The sequence below is a fragment of the Paramormyrops kingsleyae genome, chromosome 25, assembly GCF_048594095.1.
Source record: "Paramormyrops kingsleyae isolate MSU_618 chromosome 25, PKINGS_0.4, whole genome shotgun sequence".
Classification (NCBI taxonomy): domain Eukaryota; kingdom Metazoa; phylum Chordata; class Actinopteri; order Osteoglossiformes; family Mormyridae; genus Paramormyrops; species Paramormyrops kingsleyae.
Genome location: NC_132821.1, coordinates 18,951,099 through 18,971,646, shown reverse-complemented (window position 1 = coordinate 18,971,646; position 20,548 = coordinate 18,951,099). Strand labels below are relative to the sequence as shown.

Here is a 20,548-nt window from a genome sequence, read left to right as displayed (position 1 = left end):
AAAAGTACTGGGCTTTGTGTGTCCATCAGTGACATTTCTGTGGTACCAGAATGTAGATTCTAAAAATTAATTTCCTGCCGTTAGTCACCTGTGTCTGGAGGGGGGGGACACAAATACTGCAGAAACACAGCTGCGTGTGTAAAGAAGCCGTCAGCCTGCAGGGCCGAGTGACCCCAAACCTCCTGCCGGCAAGAGGGACTGTAGCCAAGTGTAAGACACTGTAGTAGGAAATGGGAGAGGTGATGGAATGCGGCTCGGATTATTCGGTGGGACACCTTCTGCTCGGCTGCCCTGCCCCTGCTGGCTGTCGTCCCAGACTCTCAGCATTTCTCCGGGTTTGAGATTAGTGTGTCACGGAGAAGGTGCCGGCCTCTCAGGCAACCTCAGCTACCTCGAGGTTACAGCCCAGCGGCAAGGGGAGGAGCCAGTGATCCTGACAGACACATGTGCATACACAAGCTTCCAGGGACAGAGGAAGTTCTTGGGGGTCAAAGGTGAGCCTGCTGCCCCAAAGTCTTTCTGTCCCCCATCATGGCCGTCACCAGCCTAAACCTAACCCCCATGTCATTAGTGATGAAAATGACGCCACTGTGAAGCATCTCTGCTGATCTGTGACTGTGACCTTTGAACCTGCCATTGCGTGGAATGAAGGATTCAGATACAGGACAGATGCTTTTCAAAGAAGGCCCCAGACATCAAAGGTGACACTCTAAGGCCCTCAGGTGACATGAGAGCAGAATAACACAGAAACACGTATTTTGTCAGTGTCATCAATGGATAAAGGGTCAATCAGAAAGGTCACACAGAAAGTGAACAAAAAGCAGTACCATCATTCATGTTACATATTTTACATTGCTGTTAGATTATGTACAGATAGTCTATCCATGTATATACTGTGCATGTGTGGTCTGAATCAAGCCCCCGTGTCTGCATTTATGTACTTAATCTGCACTTTATCCCTATAATTGTGTACATGCAGCCCCCCATGTGTCTTATGTTGCACCGTGGTCTGGGGAGAAGAATATCTCGTACCACTATATACTTGTGTATGGTTGGCACAACAATAAAGTCCCACTTGACTTGACTTGGTGCTACTGGGCTGATTTTGTTTATTGTTGGTATTATAATTATAATTTGCTTATTCGTTGGTAGGGTAGAAGTGTTTTTCCACTTAACAGAATTATCCATCAAATGAGTTAAGGCTGGTAGCCTTCCTGATTGGTTGATGAATCTGCATGGTATTTAACACAGCCTTTGGCTCACAATTACATCCTGCTCAACTCGGTCCCCATGCAAATTAACACAAAGGGCGGTAAAATCTTTTACTTTTTTTCTAAACACAATAGGAAACAGGTGAGTTAATATTTAAAATGCGTGTCTGTAGCCAAATTCCCCACACCTTGTAGCTCTGGTTTATATTTGAGTGTGAGTTTTCACTTTTTTTTTCCAGACAGCTCCCTCTGCTGGCAATTTGCAATCATACATAGAAACCACCCTGTTTTAAGATGAGAAGTTCTGACTGAAGTGTTTATTGAACATTTGCATTAGGTTAGGAGATGATGAGCAACAAGACCTTCAAGAGGAAGGCCAGTCCAGCGTATGTAATGATGAGTTCTAGAATGTTCTAAATGTCACCCGAGGGTCATTAGATATGACTCAGTCCTGCAGGCGTGGCTCTCGCGTAGCCACATGTAGAAACGGACTGTTATGATCCAGGCATCACGTCCGTCAGTGCTGCTCACGAATTATCACCCTGTGGACAAATGTATTTGTGGCAAAAGCTTCTGATTAAGGAAAAAAAACTATGAAAGGTAAGTTTTTAAATACCAGGTCTGTGGTAAAAAATAACATTTTGTTAATAATGTCCGTGAGAATTCCTCCGGTGATGTTGTAAATTCATGAACTCTGTGTCATTCTGCGCTGGAATTTCTCGTCAAAGATGCTCAGCTTTTATGGCCCTCCAATACGAAGGTTTTGGCCTGATCTGGATGATCTGTTCTGAAGGGCGAACCATCACTATGATAGACAACCAAAACCAGGCTCTGGTGAGACATAAGACAGGAAAAACAGAACATACCAGAACTAAGAAATAAAAGCTGATCTCCAGTCCAAAGGAATAATATTTATTGTCCAGAACAGCAGCTTGAATGATGGTGACGTGTGACATTTAGTCATGTGACTTGCTGCCATCTCGGCCTGTCTTGACCACTCCAGTCTCCAGCTTCGGGATCTCTGTCCAACAGCTGTCTAAGTCCTCTGACACACATTTGCTGGGGGAGAAAGCACACATCATATGGAGACTGCATCACACGTCTCACGGGTTTCCATGGATATCATGCATTACTGCATGTTTTAAATTCATCATGCAGTTTCACTTAGAAGAATGCATGATCTGGCCTTAATAAAGTCTGTTCGTGTAAACACGACGGGTGACTTTCTGAACCGCACCACATGATGGGTCTGACTTGGCTGATGAGCTCTGGAAGCTCTTTGTCTTTGGTTTCGGGAAGCAGCAGACTCAGGAAGCCCACCAAGACGGTGACGCCGCCCATCAGGAGGTAGGGGGCGACCATGTTGTAATCTCCTAAGGACAGAAAACGGAACAATCCTTGACTGAATCTGCCCAGCATTACTAGTGGATTTGGATAATTAGCTTCTAACTGGGAGGAGAATGTTCATAATATGTATTGAAACAATATAAAAAGTTTCAAATTAAACCCCAAAACACTGTATAATAACAGCTAATGGGGGGATAATCCATTTTAGGACTGAAAAAAGCTCAAACTACCATTATATAAATGAGGCTACAATATGGCTGCTGTAAGCTCTTGTCAGGATGGAAACGATTTGGGATTGAATCAATCGAAAATAAAAGGATGACAAGAGACGTACCGATGTAGGCGATGTAAGGGGACAGGATACTGGCAGTGTGTCCGGCGGTGGAGATAACGCCGACGCCTGTGCTGCGTAGTACGGTGGGGAACATCTCCATGGAGTAGATGTAGATGAAGCAGTAGGCTGCAGTGATGCCCCCTTTACCCAGCATGGCCAGCACCAGCACCACCGCGTCCAGCTCTGAACACAACAGTCCAGTTACTGGCCGAAACCTAAGCCAAATCGTAACAACAACCTTAACGTATTTGATGGTGCTCTAAGTTCAGAGATCACCGTGTAAATGCGGTCACCAGGACAGACAGCCTGTACTGCTGCAGGGACCTTCAGGCGGCAGATTTAACAGATTCAAAACACAAGGGTCTGAACCGGTACCATCAGGGACGAACTTGATGACGAGAAGCGTCACCCCCGACAACAGGAAGAGGAAGATGAGGGTGAAGCGGCGGGCGGTGTATCTCATGAAGAGCCACGTGGCCACATAGGCCACGATCTCGGTGACGGCGGAGATGAAGCAGTTCAGGTAGGGGTCCCCACCCATGTTGGGGGTGTTCAGGGAAAGGCCGTAGTAGGTCATGGACGTGACAATCCTGTGTGTTAGGAGACACAGGAGAGGGAGTCACCTCCAGCAGTGTCAGGGTCAGCTCCTGTTGTCTCAGTCTTTCGTGTCCCTTCCCCATTTGGCCAGCAGGGATCGCTGGCCATCCTGTCCCTCCTGTTACCCTTTGTTTTCCCCTGTTCCCTGTTTGCCACCTGGCTCATCGATTTGAGCATGCAGCTGCCTGTGAACCTCTCTGTCTTTTTGTTCCTAGTGTTTCATTTATATCAGCTTAGTCCTGTGATTTGTATTCAGTTTTGGTTTCTTGCTTTGTGCCTTAGTTGTGTTTTACTGGTCGTTGTTATTCCCAGTGTTAGATTCTGTTTTCCTTGTTTCTTTGTCAGTTCTTAGTTTCCCTGTTTTAGTTTCTGAGTTTCTTGTGTTAATGATTAGTTTCCCCTGTTGCCTGTTTTCTTACGTTAGTCCTTGTGTGTTCTCCCTGATTGGTTAATTGTTTCATGGTTCATTGTTTGATGTCTTATGATGTATGTTACCTACCTGCCCCATTTGTAGTTAGTCTTTGGTTTTCCCCTTTTACTTTTGACCCCTCGTGGACTGTTTTTGTTCTATAAGTGTTTTTTCTGTTTGTTAATAAGTCCCCGTTTGTCCTCTGAGCCGTCAGTGGGTCAGAGGACATTCTGATCCCTACCTGCCTGATGCCACGCCCCCGTGCCTAACCCACCCAGATCTGTGACACGCAGAGGTAGATAATTCAGATCCAGAAAGTAAATATCCAGACCAAGATTTTGCTTCAACCAATCAGCTGAGTACTCTGTGACTCTTTATTCTCAACTGGTTGGTTGAAGCAAAATCTTGGTCTGGATTTTTACTCTCTGGATCTGAACTATCAACTTCTGACCTCCAGGGACCAGATGAAGGACAGCAGCTGAGAAAGGATAGCCCAGCATGTACATTTCTCATTTCAGAAATTTTATCTAATTGTGAGAATATTTATATACAGGTCATTTCACTATAGCCTTTTTTAGATATTTATACATATATAAACAGGCAGTATTTACCAAACAATGGTGTTCAGGATAGTGATGTTCCTGATATTAGCTGTTCTGACGAGGTCGACAATGGTGTACACTCTCTGAGGCTCTGTTTTTCTCAGCTGCAAAAAAAAAAACAGCTGATGAGAGTCCTGCAGCACATCAGAATTACATCCAGAAATGAAACATCAAGCAGTTAAATAATAGCAGTTACCACAAAGTAGGATTTCTTGCTTAGCCAGATAGCTTGCTGGATTTAAGGTAGTCTGAGCTAAATAGACTTTGTTCCCTTACATTTAGCCCAGACTACCTTAAATCTGACAAATTATCCAGCTAAGCAAGAACTCCTGCTTTGTGGAACACCCCCTGATGTTTTAAGACATAAATGTATTTAAATTGCGGTGATGTGAGGGTGTTTTATGTTATTGGATATATGTGGCTGCTTAACAGCCACAGAATTAGCTTAAGGCACAACAACTAGACACACACTGGCATTACCCTGTCACCCCCCTTTCGAGACTCCTCCCAGTTTAAGCTGATTTGCATGGGATCACCCTGTCACCCTGGCTTCAAGACTCCACCCAGTTTAAGATGATTAAGTCAAAATTACTCTGTCATTGTGGCTTTGAGACTACACCCAATTTAAGATGATTAACTCAGAATTACTCTGTCATCCCGGCATCGACACTCGACCCATTTTAAGCTGATTTGCTCAGAATGACTCTGTCACCCCATCTTCAAGACTTCGCCCAGTTTAAGATGACTTGCTAGGGATCACCCTGTAACCCTGCCTTCAAGACTCCGCCCAGTTTAAGCTGATTTGCTCAGAATCACCCTGTCACCTTGCCTCCGATACTCCGCCAAGTTTAATGTGATTTGTGGCAGTGCCTGCTCCTGCAGGGTCGGTTTCTGCTCACCGGCTGAGAGCAATCGTCCATCTTGAAGATAACCTCTGGAGCGCTGACACCATTTTTCTTGGCGATAGCTTGGATGATGGCAGTAGCCTCCTCCACGTGACCATGAGAGAGCAGCCAGCGAGGGGACTCCGGGATGAGCCTGAAGGAACCAGCGTTGAGGGGAACGGCCCTCATCTTCTTCCCAGAAAGGAACTTCAGCCTACTAGTTCTGAGACTAACTTGGTGATCTAAGAATCCAAGCTGGCTAATGCTGGTTTAGTGCTGGTGTAGCTGGTAGACCAGCATAGCTGCACATGAAGCTGGTCCACCAGCAAAATTTCATTAATGATGCTGGTCCACCAGCACCAAAACACAACATTATGCTGGTCATGCTGGTAATTAGCTATATGGTCTATACTGGTTTTTGCAGCAAGGAAGAATAAATCTAGGAACCATGAAACATCAGGGCTGCAACAGTCAGTGTCCAAAACAGAACCTTAATACTGAGTAGGATGAAACCACTATGAACTCACCACCACAGTGGGACGCAGAGGAACCCAGGAACCGACAGAGCCATTTGCAGCATCCGCCAGTCCCGGATCAAGTAGGCAAAGATGGGGAGACAGGTGTAGCCCAGAGCGTAGCAGATGCAGATCCCCAGGGAGGAGAACAAAACGCGGGTGGACTTACCAAGCAGCTCAGAACCTATCGGAACATGAGAATAAAAGTGTGTCTATGTGTGTTTACTCAAGGCACAAGATAGGCGTGTGCTCTGGAATTACTCTGGCCCTGCCGCCATCTTTGTGATCACTTCTTTGGGTGCTTGTCACTCTCGATTCTTGGTCTCTCAGTGTACTGCAGTAGATCTCAAATTGAAGTTTGACTGTATGATGTTCCTAGCACTCTACGTCACCCGTCTCCATGCTACACTACCTGCACTGGCCTGAGAGGACCTAACAAGCCAGCACTTGCAAATCAGAAGTTAATACTATAGCTGCTTGGTGGACTTTTTTCCCATGTCGCAGTAACCTGGCCTTTCACGCTGAAACAGCTCAGGTTCTGAGCCCCAAGGGCAGATTCATAAAGATGTCAACTTGTCTAGGAAATTGGTGTCCTGAACTACCCCTGATCTGATCTAGATTATTCACAGATATTTGTTTGGTTCATCATGGATTCCAGGGAAGAACATGAAAGCAATGTGATGAAAGCGTTTCACAGTCTGACGAGCTGTACTGGAAGAGTAAAACACATGTTGCAGGTTGAGCTCTCTGATCGAGTTTACCAGCTGACCACCAACTAATTAACCAACAGGAAACATTTTAGGCTGATGGACAATCGGATATGGTTGTGGTGAGAGCTAAGTAACCTCTTCCTCTCAGTCCTATGATGTGGAGATTATTTAACGCTTAACTTGACTATGGCTGCACGATATTACATCGCGATTATATGGCCCATGCACAATTATCACTAGGGCTTTAGGTGATCGGCGGAAACATTTGTCCAGACACCATACACTATATGTTCAGTACTATACACACATTTACTTACGCTCACAATTTGGTAAGCAGATTAGTAGCGGGTCTAAAATATTAATGAGATGTGTACTCTGTATAAATGCAGTTTTTCCTTATGTTTAATAAATTCAGTTAGCAGAGCAGGCCACATAATACTGGTTTGGTAAATCATGGAAGCAACAAGCACTGAAGTGGCAGTTAAGGGAGGGACAGCTCAGCAAGTGTGGTGGCACTTTCTTACAGTTTAAAGTCCGACACATTTATTAAGCCACTGTTGTTATATCAAACACCGGACAGAAAGGAGTTTACCGAGAATGAAGGCAGACATGTAGCTGGAGGTGTATGCCATTCCCACGAAGAAGTAGAAGGTGCAGTACCACTCCCAGCTGCTAGAGAGCGCCTGAAGCAGGGCAAATGTGTTCTGCAGCACCAGACTGACAAAAAAAACCAGCTTCCGGCCAAACCTGAGGAAGAGAGGAGTGCGTGCAGCAGAGGTCACTGGGAGAATCACGCGTGACAGTAGGTGACCTGGTGGCTTGGACTTGGACAGAACCATGTAGAGCAATTTTAGTATGAAGAAACAATATTTCAGTGATGGTAAATTCAAAGTAACATATAGCTGACTTTGGTTTTAATCCAGTCATCGTCTATAATTGCTGATTCAGTCCAGGGTGATGGGGAGCCTTGGGGCATGGGACTGGGGCCCCCGCGGCAATATGCCAACACGTCACAGGCAGCACACACTCACTGCCACACTGAGGACAATTTTAGGAGACCAGTCACAGACCTAAGCTCTTATACACTATGGGCAGCCTTTGGACTGTGGGAGGGTATTAGAGGTATTTTCTGCAAAAAATAAAATTAAAATGAAAATGATAAAAAGAAAATACAATCTCCACTTTGCCATTTACTTCCCAAAGTCTGTGCGTAAAAATCCTGCACAAATTAAAATTTAAATGAAATAGCACTATTTGCATTTTAATTTCCCACTCATGTATGAGTCAGATGTGAAAAATTGAAAAATAAAATTAAAAACCCTTTTTGTCTTTTCATTTTCCAATTTGACTTTTCATTTCCTACTTTGGCTTTTCATTTTCAAGTTCACTACATGCAAATATATGTTAATCGGAGCCGGGCGGTGGGCGGAGCTACTGATCACTGCTGCGCTTCTCAGAGCGTTTGCAGATTCCTTTCTTCTTGTGTTTCTTGCCCGTATCGCCCAAACTAATGGCAAAGTCACACTCGGCTTAAGTTAGCTACTAGCTACAGCTTCCGATACATTTAGCTTCTTATTCGTGGCGTCTTATTTCGGGGCTTAAGTTACTTGCAGCTTCCTTATAGGGGAGTGTTCGAAGCTGCACATGCTGTGCAGTTTTTAGTTAAAACATTTTGAAAATACGAAATTAAATATTATGTCGTGCGATATAATGGCAGGTATGCCATTGTAAGGAAACACTGAAATTAGCCTGGGTCAGACTGCCATGTTTTCAGCTAGGTAGCTATCTGGCCTAGGCTAATTTCAGTGTCATTAGAGTGGCATGCCTGCTGTTTACTATGCATTTCATATTTACCTTACCCAAGATGAATAAGACCTCCGAATTCCATTTGGAAATATGGCTTCTTATTCAAATAAGTGTGAACAATTGATCAAAGTGTCATGCGACCAGTTTACTACGGTGGCCCCTAGAGACAAAACACACACAAAAAAAAAGCAGAAACAAAATGAAAATGCGCTGCAAATTAAAAAAACACACGCAGAAGAAAAAGCAGAAACAAAATGAAAATGCGCTGCAAATTAAAAAAACACACGCAAAAGAAAAAGCAGAAACAAAATGAAAATGCGAAGCAAATGAAAAAAACACACGCAAAAGAAAAAGCAGAAACAAAATGAAAATGCGCAACAAGTTGACAATCCCAAACCGGAAGTGCTCCACCACGCTAGGGGGCGCGGTGAGCTCATGTGGCCCAGTCGCTACACAGTAGTGATGGGAAGTTCGACTGAATTAACTGATTTGATTCTTTCGAGCTGTCCGTTGTAATGAATCGATTCTAAAATCGATTCTGTGATTCACTTTTTTTCCCGACTTTTTTGCGCCTGACCGTATGACTCAACGAATCATGGGATCGGATAATAAATCAAACGGTGTCTCAAGGTTACGTTATTTGACTGAAAGATGGGGCTGGTGTTCAACAAAAATGTTCAGCTGGACTATTCACAATAAAAAAAACAATATATAAAAAGCAGAAAGGGTGTCGATGCTGAATAAACACGCGTGTATATATAGTTCTTATTTTCTTTACTTTAGCCAAATTCATGTGCATGAGTATCAAGGACTACATCACAGTTAACAACTCGAATATTACCAATACAATCACACACACATACAATGAGCATGAGTAAACTTGCATACGTTGTTGTGTAAACGTCAAAGTTAATAAATATCTTTGATTTTTGATGAAAGACATATGGTTTTATTATGCAGAAATGCAATAATTTACTGTTGTGAACGCCGCAATGGCTCTTGGGATCGGTTCGCAAACCATCCGTTTGAGTCGCCGATGGAGTGTCCGAGAGTCCGTTCGATGAACAAATCGAACTTACGGTTTTCGGACACTCGATCGGTGACTAAAACGAATGGTTTGCGAACCGATCCCAAGAGCCCTCGCGGCATTTGCTGCGGAAATGCAGTTACGCTGTTGAAAGGAATAAAATGAACGCAGCTGTTCACAGGGCTGTCAACTTTGGTCAGCCGGTTGGCGTGAGATTTTCGATTTCAGACAAGTCCGCACACGCATTTACACCTTTGTGACAGTTTTATTCCCTTGTAAATGGTCTGTAGGGTTTGCAAACTACCCCAACGATTTTGCTGCAGCTAATTTTAGGTTTATAATGTAATAATATAAATTTGCCGTAAGATTTCTTGCACGAGCGTGAGAGTCCGAAAGCGTGAGTGTCACGCCAGATGCGTGAGAGTTGGCAGCCCTGTGTTCATCATTTATCACAACAGTAAATTATTGCATTTCTGCATAATAAAACCATATGTCTTTCATCAAAAACGAAAGATATTTATTAACTTTGACGTTTACACAACAACGTATGCAAGTTTACTCATGCTCATTGTATGTGTGTGTGATTGTATTGGTAATATTGCAGTTGTTAACTGTGATGTAGTCCTTGATACTCATGCACATGAATTTGGCTAAAGTAAAGAAAATAAGAACTATATATACACGCGTGTTTATTCAGCATCGACACCCTTTCTGCTTTTTATATATTGTTTTTTTTATTGTGATTAGTCCAGCTGAACATTTTTGTTGAACACCAGCCCCATCTTTCAGTCAAATAACGTAACCTTGAGACACCGTTTGATTTATTATCCGATCCCATGATTCGTTGAGTCATACGGTCAGGCGCAAAAAAGTCGGGAAAAAAAGTGAATCACAGAATCGATTTTAGAATCGATTCATTACAACGGACAGCTCGAAAGAATCAAATCAGTTAATTCAGTCGAACTTCCCATCACTACTGTGTAGCGACTGGGCCACATGAGCTCACCGCGCCCCCTAGCGTGGTGGAGCACTTCCGGTTTGGGATTGTCAACTTGTTGCGCATTTTCATTTTGTTTCTGCTTTTTCTTTTGCGTGTGTTTTTTTAAATTTGCTGCGCATTTTCATTTTGTTTCTGCTTTTTCTTTTGCGTGTGTTTTTTTCATTTGCTTCGCATTTTCATTTTGTTTCTGCTTTTTCTTTTGCGTGTGTTTTTTTAATTTGCAGCGCATTTTCATTTTGTTTCTGCTTTTTTTTGTGTGTGTGTTTTGTCTCTAGGGGCCACCGTAGTAAACTGGTCGCATGACACTTTGATCAATTGTTCACACTTATTTGAATAAGAAGCCATATTTCCAAATGGAATTCGGAGGTCTTATTCATCTTGGGTAAGGTAAATATGAAATGCATAGTAAACAGCAGGCATGCCACTCTAATGAAACTGAAATTAGCCTAGGCCAGATAGCTACCTAGCTGAAAACATGGCAGTCTGACCCAGGCTAATTTCAGTGTTTCCTTACAATGGCATACCTGCCATTATATCGCACGACATAATATTTAATTTCGTATTTTCAAAATGTTTTAACTAAAAACTGCACAGCATGTGCAGCTTCGAACACTCCCCTATAAGGAAGCTGCAAGTAACTTAAGCCCCGAAATAAGACGCTACGAATAAGAAGCTAAATGAATCGGAAGCTGTAGCTAGTAGCTAACTTAAGCCGAGTGTGACTTTGCCATTAGTTTGGGCGATACGGGCAAGAAACACAAGAAGAAAGGAATCGGCAAACGCACTGAGAAGCGCAGCAGTGATCAGTAGCTCCGCCCACCGCCCCGCTCCGATTAACATATATTTGCATGTAGTGAACTTGAAAATGAAAAGCCAAAGTAGGAAATGAAAAGACAAAAAGGGTTTTTAATTTTATTATTCAATTTCTCACATCTGACTCATACATGAGTGGAAAATTAAAATGCAAATAGTGCTATTTCATTTAAATTTTAATTTGTGCAGGATTTTTATGCACAGACTTTGGGAAGTAAATGGCTGTCACGCCCCGCTCTGTCCACTCCTAGTGTGTGCCATGCCCCCTCATTATCCACGTGTGCTTCCCCGATTGTGCCCAGCTGTTTCCGGTTTCTTTTGCCTTGTTCTGTGTATATGAGTCCGCGTCTCCCCATGTATGCCAGATCCGGCATTGTATTGTCCGTCGATGTCCGTCTCTTGTGCATTAAACCCAGTTTACCTGAAGTCCTGGCTTGCTCTCCTGCTTCCCTGCTCGCCTCCTTCGCCAAACGTGACAGAATGCCGGATCTCCCCGAAAGCACGAAGCAGCAGTCCGAGCACCACCGGCTCGGACTGCTGCAAGACTTTGTGTATTGGCAATCCCATCCCGAGGTCCAGGAAGACCCGACAGCCCTGGAGCTGGCTAACAAGGGCACGGACCTGCTCGGTAGGGAACGCCCAGCCGGGCAGGAATACCCGCTGACGAGGGCACGGAAATGCCTTCGCCGCCTGAGCCAGCGCGTAACAAGCAGCTGGGAGAAGCGGAGCAGAGAGCTGGCGGAAGCCGCCCCAACGCTCTACCTAGGAGCCTGCTCTCTGCTCCCCGCCTGGGATGACACCACCGCTACCCGCCTGGCGAGCTCCCATCCGGAGAAGCCACCTCCGATGGAAGCTTACTTTTATCGGCTGGAGCGTCTGGGGCATGGCGGAATTCGCGCCGTAAGAGACGGCATTCCCCGGGTCTCGAGAGCCCTTAAAGGGACAACGCCTTCTCGCTCGGCGCCCCTCCTGCCGCCCGTGCCGAACCTACTGGCCGCACTGCCTGCTCCGGACCTGCCCGCGGCAACGCCTGCTGCTGCTGCTGCCGCCGCTCTGCCCGCGGCAACGCCTGCTGCTGCTGCTGCCGCCGCTCTGCCCGCAGCAGCGCCTGATGCTACTGCTGCTGCCACCACACTGCCCACGGCACCGCCTGCTGCAGCTTCCGCCGCTTTGCCAGCGGCACAGCCTGACCCGCCTGTCCTGCCTGACCCGCCTGTCCTGCCTGACCCGCATGCAGTCCCTGCAGCTGCCACCGCTCTGCCTACGGCAATGCCTGAGGTGGCCGCGGTTGCGCTCCCTGCTGGCCGCGTGATGGCGGCGCCCCCTGCTGGCCGCGTGATGGCGGCACCCCCTGCTGGCCGCGTGATGGCGGCGCCCCCTGCTGGTCAGGAATTGGTGGTGCCTGCTGCAGCTCTGCCCGAGGGCCTGGCTTCGCCTCCGTCTGCAGCGGAGGAAGCCGCTCTGCCCGTGGCGCCCCCTGCTGGCCGCACGCCTAAGGTGCCCGCCGAGGCGCCCCCTACTGGCCGCACGGCCGAGGCGCCTGCTGAGGCGCCCCCTCCTGTTCTGCCTGTCTCGCCTGTCCTGCCGGCGCCTGAACTGCCTGTCTCGCCTGTCCTGCCGGCGCCTGAACTGCCTGTCTCGCCTGTCCTGCCGGCGCCTGAACTGCCTGTCTCGCCTGTCCTGCCGGCGCTTGAACTGCCTGTCTCGCCTGTCCTGCCCGTGGCCCTGCCTGAAGCCGCTCCTCCTGCCCGGCCCGCCTGCGGCCACGCCCGCGGCTCTAGCTGCCCCGCCTGCGGCCACGCCTGTTGCCTCGTTAGAGGCCCTGACAATTGTCCGCCCGGCTCTGTCCTCCCTCCTGACTCCCTCGCCCTTGCCCCGACAAGGCCGACACCCCCCAGGACCCCGCCTTTCTGTATCCGGGAAGGGACGGGGACACAGGCGTCGGGCCCGGGTCCCACCCTCCCTGCCCCCTGGCTCGCCCGTTCGGCCCCTGGCTGTGGCTCGGTGGCTGCCTGCGGGTCCTCGGGGTCGGCAGTCCCCTCCGGGTCCCCCCCTGGTCCCTCGGTGCCGGTCCTCGGTCCGGCTCCGTGTCGGCCGCCTCCGGGCCCCCCTGCTCCGGCTGAGCGTCGGACGGCGCCTTCGCCGGCTCCGGCTGCGCCTCCGCCTGCCGCGGCTTCCCCCTCCTGCCTGCCTTCACTGGGTGGTCCCCTCCTGCTCCCTCCTCCCTCTCCCCTGCGGCCCCTCCGGCCACTGCCCGTCGCCCGCCTGGGCTCTCTCGGGCTCCCCTTGTCCCTCCTCCGTTCCCGTCTGTCCCCCCTGCCTCCTTCGTTCACTCCTGGCCCTTTTGTTCCGCCTTTCTCCCCTTCTTCTGTGTCTCCCTTCCTGGTCTGTCTGTCTGCGTTCCCCGTCCTCTGTCAGGTCCTGTCTTTCTTTTGGTCCTTGTTCTTGTTTTGTGTCTCTGTCCTGTTCCCTGTCCCTCGTTGATGTTTTGCTTTTTGTCTTCCAGGTCCTGTTCCCCAGTTTCGTCCCGTCCGTCGCCTCCTCTCGGGCGCGCCCGGTGTGCGTGCCTTTGGGGGGGGGGGTTATGTTACGCCCCGCTCCGTCCGCTCCTAGTGTGTGCCATGCCCCCTCACTATCCACGTGTGCTTCCCCGATTGTGCCCAGCTGTTTCCTGTTTCTTTTGCCTTGTTCTGTGTATATGACTCCGCGTCTCCCCATGTATGCCAGATCCGGCATTGTATTGTCCGTCGATGTCCGTCTCTTGTGCATTAAACCCAGTTTACCTGAAGTTCTGGCTTGCTCTCCTGCTCGCCTCCTTCGCCAAACGTGACAATGGCAAAGTGGAGATTGTATTTTCTTTTTATCATTTTCATTTTAATTTTATTTTTTGCAGAAAATACCTCCCATAGGGAGGGAACCCACTGAAGTATGAGAAAAGTATACACACACACACACACACACACACGTTTGTAATTATATCTTTGTGGGGACTCCCCGTTCATTTCTATGGGGAAAACTCTAATCCCAACATGACAACCTTAACCCCTACCGAGCCCTAACCTTAACCATAAGTAACCAAAATGAGAGTTTTTTGACTGCATTCAGACCTCAAAATTGGTCCCCACAATGTAATATAAACATAATCCACACACACATACACATAGACACATACCGCTCTAAATACACCAAAAGAATGAATTCTCTTTGAAATGATTTGATTACTTTATGCCATAAAAGGGATTAAAGTGAAGTTCTTGTAGGATGGCTCAGGAGTCTGGAGTGCAGATGTGTGATCAAGTAAATATTTCATACCACTTCACATTCAGCCTGCATATTGCAGCAGTTCCACTGATTACTCCCAAGTTTGAGGTTGTAACTGTTGCTCACCACCATATACTGAACAGGAGAAATGGCGATTTGCCAACATGAAGTGCCTGTCATATGACGTGACGCCGCCGTTCCTCACCTGTCAGAGATCGGCCCGGATATCAGCGACCCTGCCACCACCCCAAAAAATGACAGAGAGGTGGTGAAAGGCGCCTTCCACGAATCTTCGCACACCAAACTCCACTGCAAGTTTGCATCAGAAACATAAGAGAGACATGAAGAGCGGCCCCACTAAGACAGCACAGCCCCCCGAGACCCCCGTACCTCGGTCACGATGGTGGACTTGTACGTGTCGGCGCTGAACCTCCATCCGTCCAGGCATCCCTCCGTTTCGTTTGCCCAGCCGGCCGCGGACCGATTGAGGTGCTTGTATCGCCTGCACCTGCTGAGCGCCCGGTCCCCGATCGTCCCTTCGTGCGGGATGTAGTCGCTGATGTTCTCGCCGTTTGTGGAGGACACCACAACGCAGTGGTGTTGCGGCGTGGCAGCCAGAAAAACCATCGACAAGCTCATGTAGCCCTGAGGGATGAAGGTTAGACTCAGCAGAAAGAAGATGCACTTCTGGAAACGCCCCCACTCCCCTAAAAATGACGTGGTTTCTTCATAATTTTCCATTTCAATTTTGGAAAAGTGTGCGAACAAGCTGAGACTCTCTCTGTCAGATGAGCTCTAAATAACAGTGTGCAGACTCTTCACTGTCACGCCCAGCTCCGTACGATCCTCGTGTGTGCCACGCCCACCTCATTACCTTGTGTTAACTCCTGATTGTACTCACCTGTTGCCTATTCCTTTTTCCTTGTCTTGTGTATTTAGTCCGAGTCTCAGTCAGTCTTCCCCAGATCAGTCATTGTGGTGTCATGCTGTTTCTTGTTTACTTGTTGTCAGCACAGAATAAAACCCCTTTCGAGTATTCCTGGGTTACTCTGCTGCTTCCCCGCTCACCTGCACGCCGTAGCGTGACATTCACACTGTACTCTGCACTTCTCTCACTTTATTGCATAACCATTTAGATGCCTATGCACCCAGCAACACACCACCTGAGATGGCTGGTTTTTTTTAAGTCATCAAGAGGTCATCCTTTCCTTTGAAGGCTTCTCAGACTCATATGCATGCCTCTCTCCGTTTAATTAGTGTGTCAAAACAAACAACGGCAGTGCCTTTTCTTTGAAATGGCCTTTTATCTGACTGGCATGCCCTGTGTTACGCCGAAAGCCTGGTGTTAATGTTTAAGTAGCTATGTAGCCAAGTGTGGGCAGGTGGGCTTGGCCCAGCAAAATGTTCCAGGGGACAGAGGCTGCTGCCTTGAAGTGGGAGAGTTGGAACTATCACTGGCCCTAGTTAGGTGCCAGTGAAACAGTACCATGAAAGACCCTGAGCTCCTTGCTAAAACCCAGCTTGCTTCACGGCAGCGTTTCATCAGGCCTTCAGCAGAGTCTGACAAGGTTAAAGCTCCACCTTCAGCACTGGTTCGAGTCCTCGTGCTTTTAAAAGAACCTACACAGCTGAAAGGGAGTTTTACAGAAGAGAAGGGCTTCAGAGCACTAGAAGCACATACTCTGTGGATTGTGGATATTTTATGTTGCTCACTAAAACCACAGGTGTCTTATTTATTGCTTGCCTAGTGTACTTTTGCTCCCATATAAATACAATTTCCAGATTACTGGTTAAGGTCGTGCTCTTTATTGCAGTTTGTGACAGTTTTCCTTCCAGCACATGGACTGGTTGTTGTAAAACCAAAACAAAAATTTGAGCACTAGACAGATGAGCAAGAGGGACAAACTTTCACACGGAAATTCTGGTTTTTAATTATTGCACAATCTGCCGGAGATCTGTGCCTATCTAGTGCAAACAGGTTATTTCATGTCATGTGCTCATAAATCCTGATTTTATAAGTAGCATCTTAGTGTGTGGTGAGTGTTTGCCTGAAGGGTTCATGATAATTGGTATACTTACTCACTCCAGTCTGGAATCTGTCTGGAAGGAGCACATTTAGCTTCAGAAATGGTTTCACTGCAGACGTCGGACTATTAAGACATATCTTTATTAAACGTTTCCTTAAAATAGAGGTTTTCGAGCCAAATGCTACAGCCCTTGTGATGTGAAGCAGCTGCTTGGACAGTGCGAGGCCTATCCACAGCAGTGCAAGGCCTATCCACAGCAGTGCGAGGCCTATCCACAGCAGTGCAAGGCCTATCCACAGCAGTGCGAGGCCTATCCGCAGAGCGGCTGGTATCCTGACAGCCAACTAAGGAACCTGGCTTAAAAATTCCCTGCTCGCTGGGGGGGCTTTATCTTTGGCCAAGTGCCAAGTGTTTTATAATCTAATACTCCAGACTGACGACGTCTGCCATGGTTCACATTTCCTGTAAATTTCAGCAGACGATAACATTTCAGAGTGTAATTCATAGAATGCGAAGCCTTAGTGACATGCAGACCCAGAGTGCCCCCTGGCTGTGATGTAACAACGACATGCAGACCCAGAGTGCCCCCTGGCTGTGATGTAACAGCGACATGCAGACCCAGAACATCCCCTGGCTTTTATGTAACAGTGACATGCAGACCCATAACGCCCCCTGGCTGTGATGTAATAATGACATGCAGACCCAGAACGCCCCCTGGCTGTGATGAAATAATGACATGCAGACAGAGACCGCCTCCTGCCTGTGATGTAACAGTGACATGCAGACAGAGACCGCCTCCTGCCTGTGATGTAACAGTGACATGCAGACCCAGACTGCCCCCTGGCTGTGATGTAACAGTGACATGCAGACCCAGAGTGCCCCCTGGCTGTGATGTAACAGTGACATGCAGACCGAGACCGCCCCCTGGCTGTGATGTAATAATGACATGCAGACCGAGACCGCCCCCTGACTGTGATGTAATAATGACATGCAGACCGAGACCGCCCCCTGGCTGTGATCGCTTATGCCTCCCTGCTTGAACTGTGGTGTAGGCTCACATTATGAGGCAGGCATGTACAGAACGATGCAGTTGTACAGTGTGTTTTAGAACTGCAACTTTTTGAAGTATGTAGCTCTCCTTCCTTGCTGTCTGCAGTGGTGTATAGGCATCCTGGAAATAATGGTGCTTTTATTAAAAAAACGGAAAACCTGCTCCCTGGTTAAATGACACTACATGTCAGCTGCACAGTGAATGTAGAATCACTGAACGGCGCTGTAAGAAAGACAGGTTAACTGTGTCTAAACAGATCTTCAGGACTTCTTTGTTTTGAAGTGGCAGTGATCAAAGCTAAACAAGACTATTTCTCCGATTTGGAAACTTCTCACTCTAACAAGCCTTGGGTTTTATATAAGGCCATTAACGCAGTTATTTACCCTCAGTTAGAGACAGGATCTATTAGTACTCTTTCATGTGAGCAGTTTCTTTCATATTTTGTCAGTAAAACTGATGCTATCCAATCTGGGATTGTTCCTGCTGGTTATTCACTTCTGGATGTTGATCATGACATTGCATTTGAGTCCTTTGAGGCTGTGTCACTCTCACAGTTAAAGAGTACCGTGGTTAAACTTAAACCTACATTCTGTCCTCTAGATATTATTCCCCCATGCCTTTTAGTTGAAGATTTTGATGTTCTGGGCCCTCTCTTATTAGTTATTATTAATATGTCCATTAGGGAGGGGGTGGTGCCATCATATTCAAACAGGCAGTGGTGTGACCTGTTCTGAAAAAAACAGATCTAGATCCTGGAGTGTTGGCCTATCGACCAATTTCACAACTGATTATTCTGGCTAAACTTTTAGAAACAATCATTCATAATCAACTAGTTGGTCATCTTAACAATAATAATTTATTTGAGATGCACCAATTTGGCTTCCGACGCTTCCATGGTGTTCAGACAGCTCTTCTGAAGGTGTTTAATGACATCTCGCTCATTGTTGAATCAGGTGGGGTGGCAGTTTTTGTCCTTCTAGATCTCACTACAGCTTTTGATACTGTTGACCATGGCATTCTGCTAAGAAGGCTGGAACAACAGGTTGGGCTTAAAGGTGCTGCTCTTAACTGGTTCAAATCATATCTCACTGGTAGACAATTCTCTGTGTCATTCAATTATACTGTCTCGTCTCCAGCACCTGTTAAATGTGGTGTTCCTCAGGGATCTATATTGGGCCCGATCTTATTTTCAATTTATCTAAAACCAATAGGTGCTATCTTCAGGAAGTTCAACATCCCATTTCACTGTTGGTGATACACAGGTTTACATTCCTGTCAGTAGCTTGGAAATAAACCAGCTGAAAAATTGTCTCTGTGAACTAAGATCCAGGATGGCTGATAATTTTCTCGATCTTAATCAAAACAAAACTGAATTGTTAATTATTGATCCTTCTGCTAAAATTCAAAAGGGTCGTGAACTCTTTGGTTCCTTTTCAGATTCTAGCAAACCGTATGTCCGTAACCTAGGGGTTATTTTTGACAGCCGCCTCTCATTTTAGAAGCAGATAAACTCCGTAGTAAAGAGTTGTTTTTTTCAACTTTGTCTTTTAGCTAAGGTCAAACCTTTTTTTATCTCATGGGGATCTTGAGAAAGCGACTCATGCTTTTATTTTATTTTATCTGGATTTCTGCAAATCACTGTACTGTGGAATCAATAAATCCTTGATACGTAGGTTGCAGTTGGTACCGAATGCTGCTTCTCGCTTTCTAGTTGGAGCAAGAAAATATGATTCTGTTTCTCCTATTTTAGTTTCACTACATTGGCTGCCTGTCAATTTTGGAATTGATTTTTAGATTTTGCTATTAGTTTTTAAATCATTACATGGGAATGCGCCTGCCTATTTGTCTGATTTGTGTGTTCTGTACTAGAGATGCTCCGATCAGCATTTTTTGGGCCGATCACCGATCACCAAGATCATGATCTGCCGATTGCCGATCACTGCCGATCACAGAATGGCAGGGGAATGAGAATCTTTTATCTATAATCTAGCAGAGTTTGCACCATTTGTAGAAATGAAACTAACTCTAAATTAACTATATTGAGAAAAAAAAAACTGTAGAAATAGGCTACAGTCAAGATCTTGAAGAATCAAGCGCTTGACACTTGGCGCCCCACACTGAAGGAGGGGCAGTGACACTTTGGTCAGCACTGTTGCCTGACACCTCCAGGGTCAACACATGAAATGTTCCCCGAGAGTAGAGTGGTTTACTTTCTCATACTCGGCATATTCAGTTGTATGGCGTGTTCTAAGATGCCTAATCATGTTAGTGGTGTTAAAATGCCGTTGCTTGCTTCCACCTCAAGGGATTTCATCACGGCATACATTGCAAACGGCTAACTTTACATCTTTATCGGACACTTTGAAAAACTTCCAGACGGGAGAACTCATGTTGCCACTGGTAAGCTCCGCTCTGCTGTTGTTTACCTGTGCGCCGTGCATGCACGTGTGAAAAAGTTGCGCGAGTAATTTACGTCAAGTGATCGGCTTTTTTGATCGGCGCTTTTGGGGTTCGCCGATCAAGCTATTTTTAGCCAATATCGGCCGATCATGATCGGTGGCCGATCAATCGGAGCATCACTATTCTGTACCAGTCATCCAGAAATCTAAGATCTTCTGGTCAGTTGTCTCTTATTGTACCACATACCAAATGTAAAACAAGGGGAGACAGGGCTTTTGCAGCTGTTGCGCCTCAACTGTGGAACTCCTTACTCCAACTTATTAAGGAGTCTCCTTCAATTTACCTATTCAAGTCTAGATTAAAGACATATTTGTATTCTCTTGCTTTTTGTGATTGCTGATATTGATGTTTTTTTCCTCTTATTTTGTATTTACGTCAGCATCATTAGCTGTATTTTGATTTTGACATTTGATTACTTATTGCTAGTAATTTTATTTAGTTTTTTTATGGTTGTTTTATGTAAAGCACTTTGGTTACAGCACTTCTGCTGTTGT

At 46.4% G+C, this 20,548-nt stretch overlaps 1 protein-coding gene across 2 annotated transcripts; it reads right to left on the bottom strand.

The window, feature by feature from the left end:
- Positions 1 to 1,498: 1,498 nt before the first annotated feature.
- On the bottom strand, positions 1,499 to 20,489 carry LOC111853612 (organic cation/carnitine transporter 2-like). Of its 2 annotated transcripts, XM_023830717.2 has the most exons (11): positions 15,418 to 20,489; positions 14,907 to 15,161; positions 14,722 to 14,825; positions 7,202 to 7,356; positions 5,912 to 6,083; positions 5,400 to 5,538; positions 4,510 to 4,604; positions 3,268 to 3,482; positions 2,893 to 3,075; positions 2,449 to 2,584; positions 1,499 to 2,270 (listed from the first exon to the last, which is right to left on the bottom strand). In XM_023830717.2, the coding sequence occupies exons 2-11, from the start codon at positions 15,153 to 15,155 to the stop codon at positions 2,168 to 2,170; spliced, it is 1,551 nt and encodes a 516-aa protein (XP_023686485.2). In that variant the 5' UTR covers positions 15,156 to 15,161; positions 15,418 to 20,489; the 3' UTR covers positions 1,499 to 2,167. The 2 variants fall into 2 exon arrangements, with proteins under 2 accessions (XP_023686485.2, XP_023686484.2); XM_023830716.2 differs by having other exon boundaries at positions 14,907 to 20,489.
- Between the last annotated feature and the right edge of the window lie 59 nt (positions 20,490 to 20,548).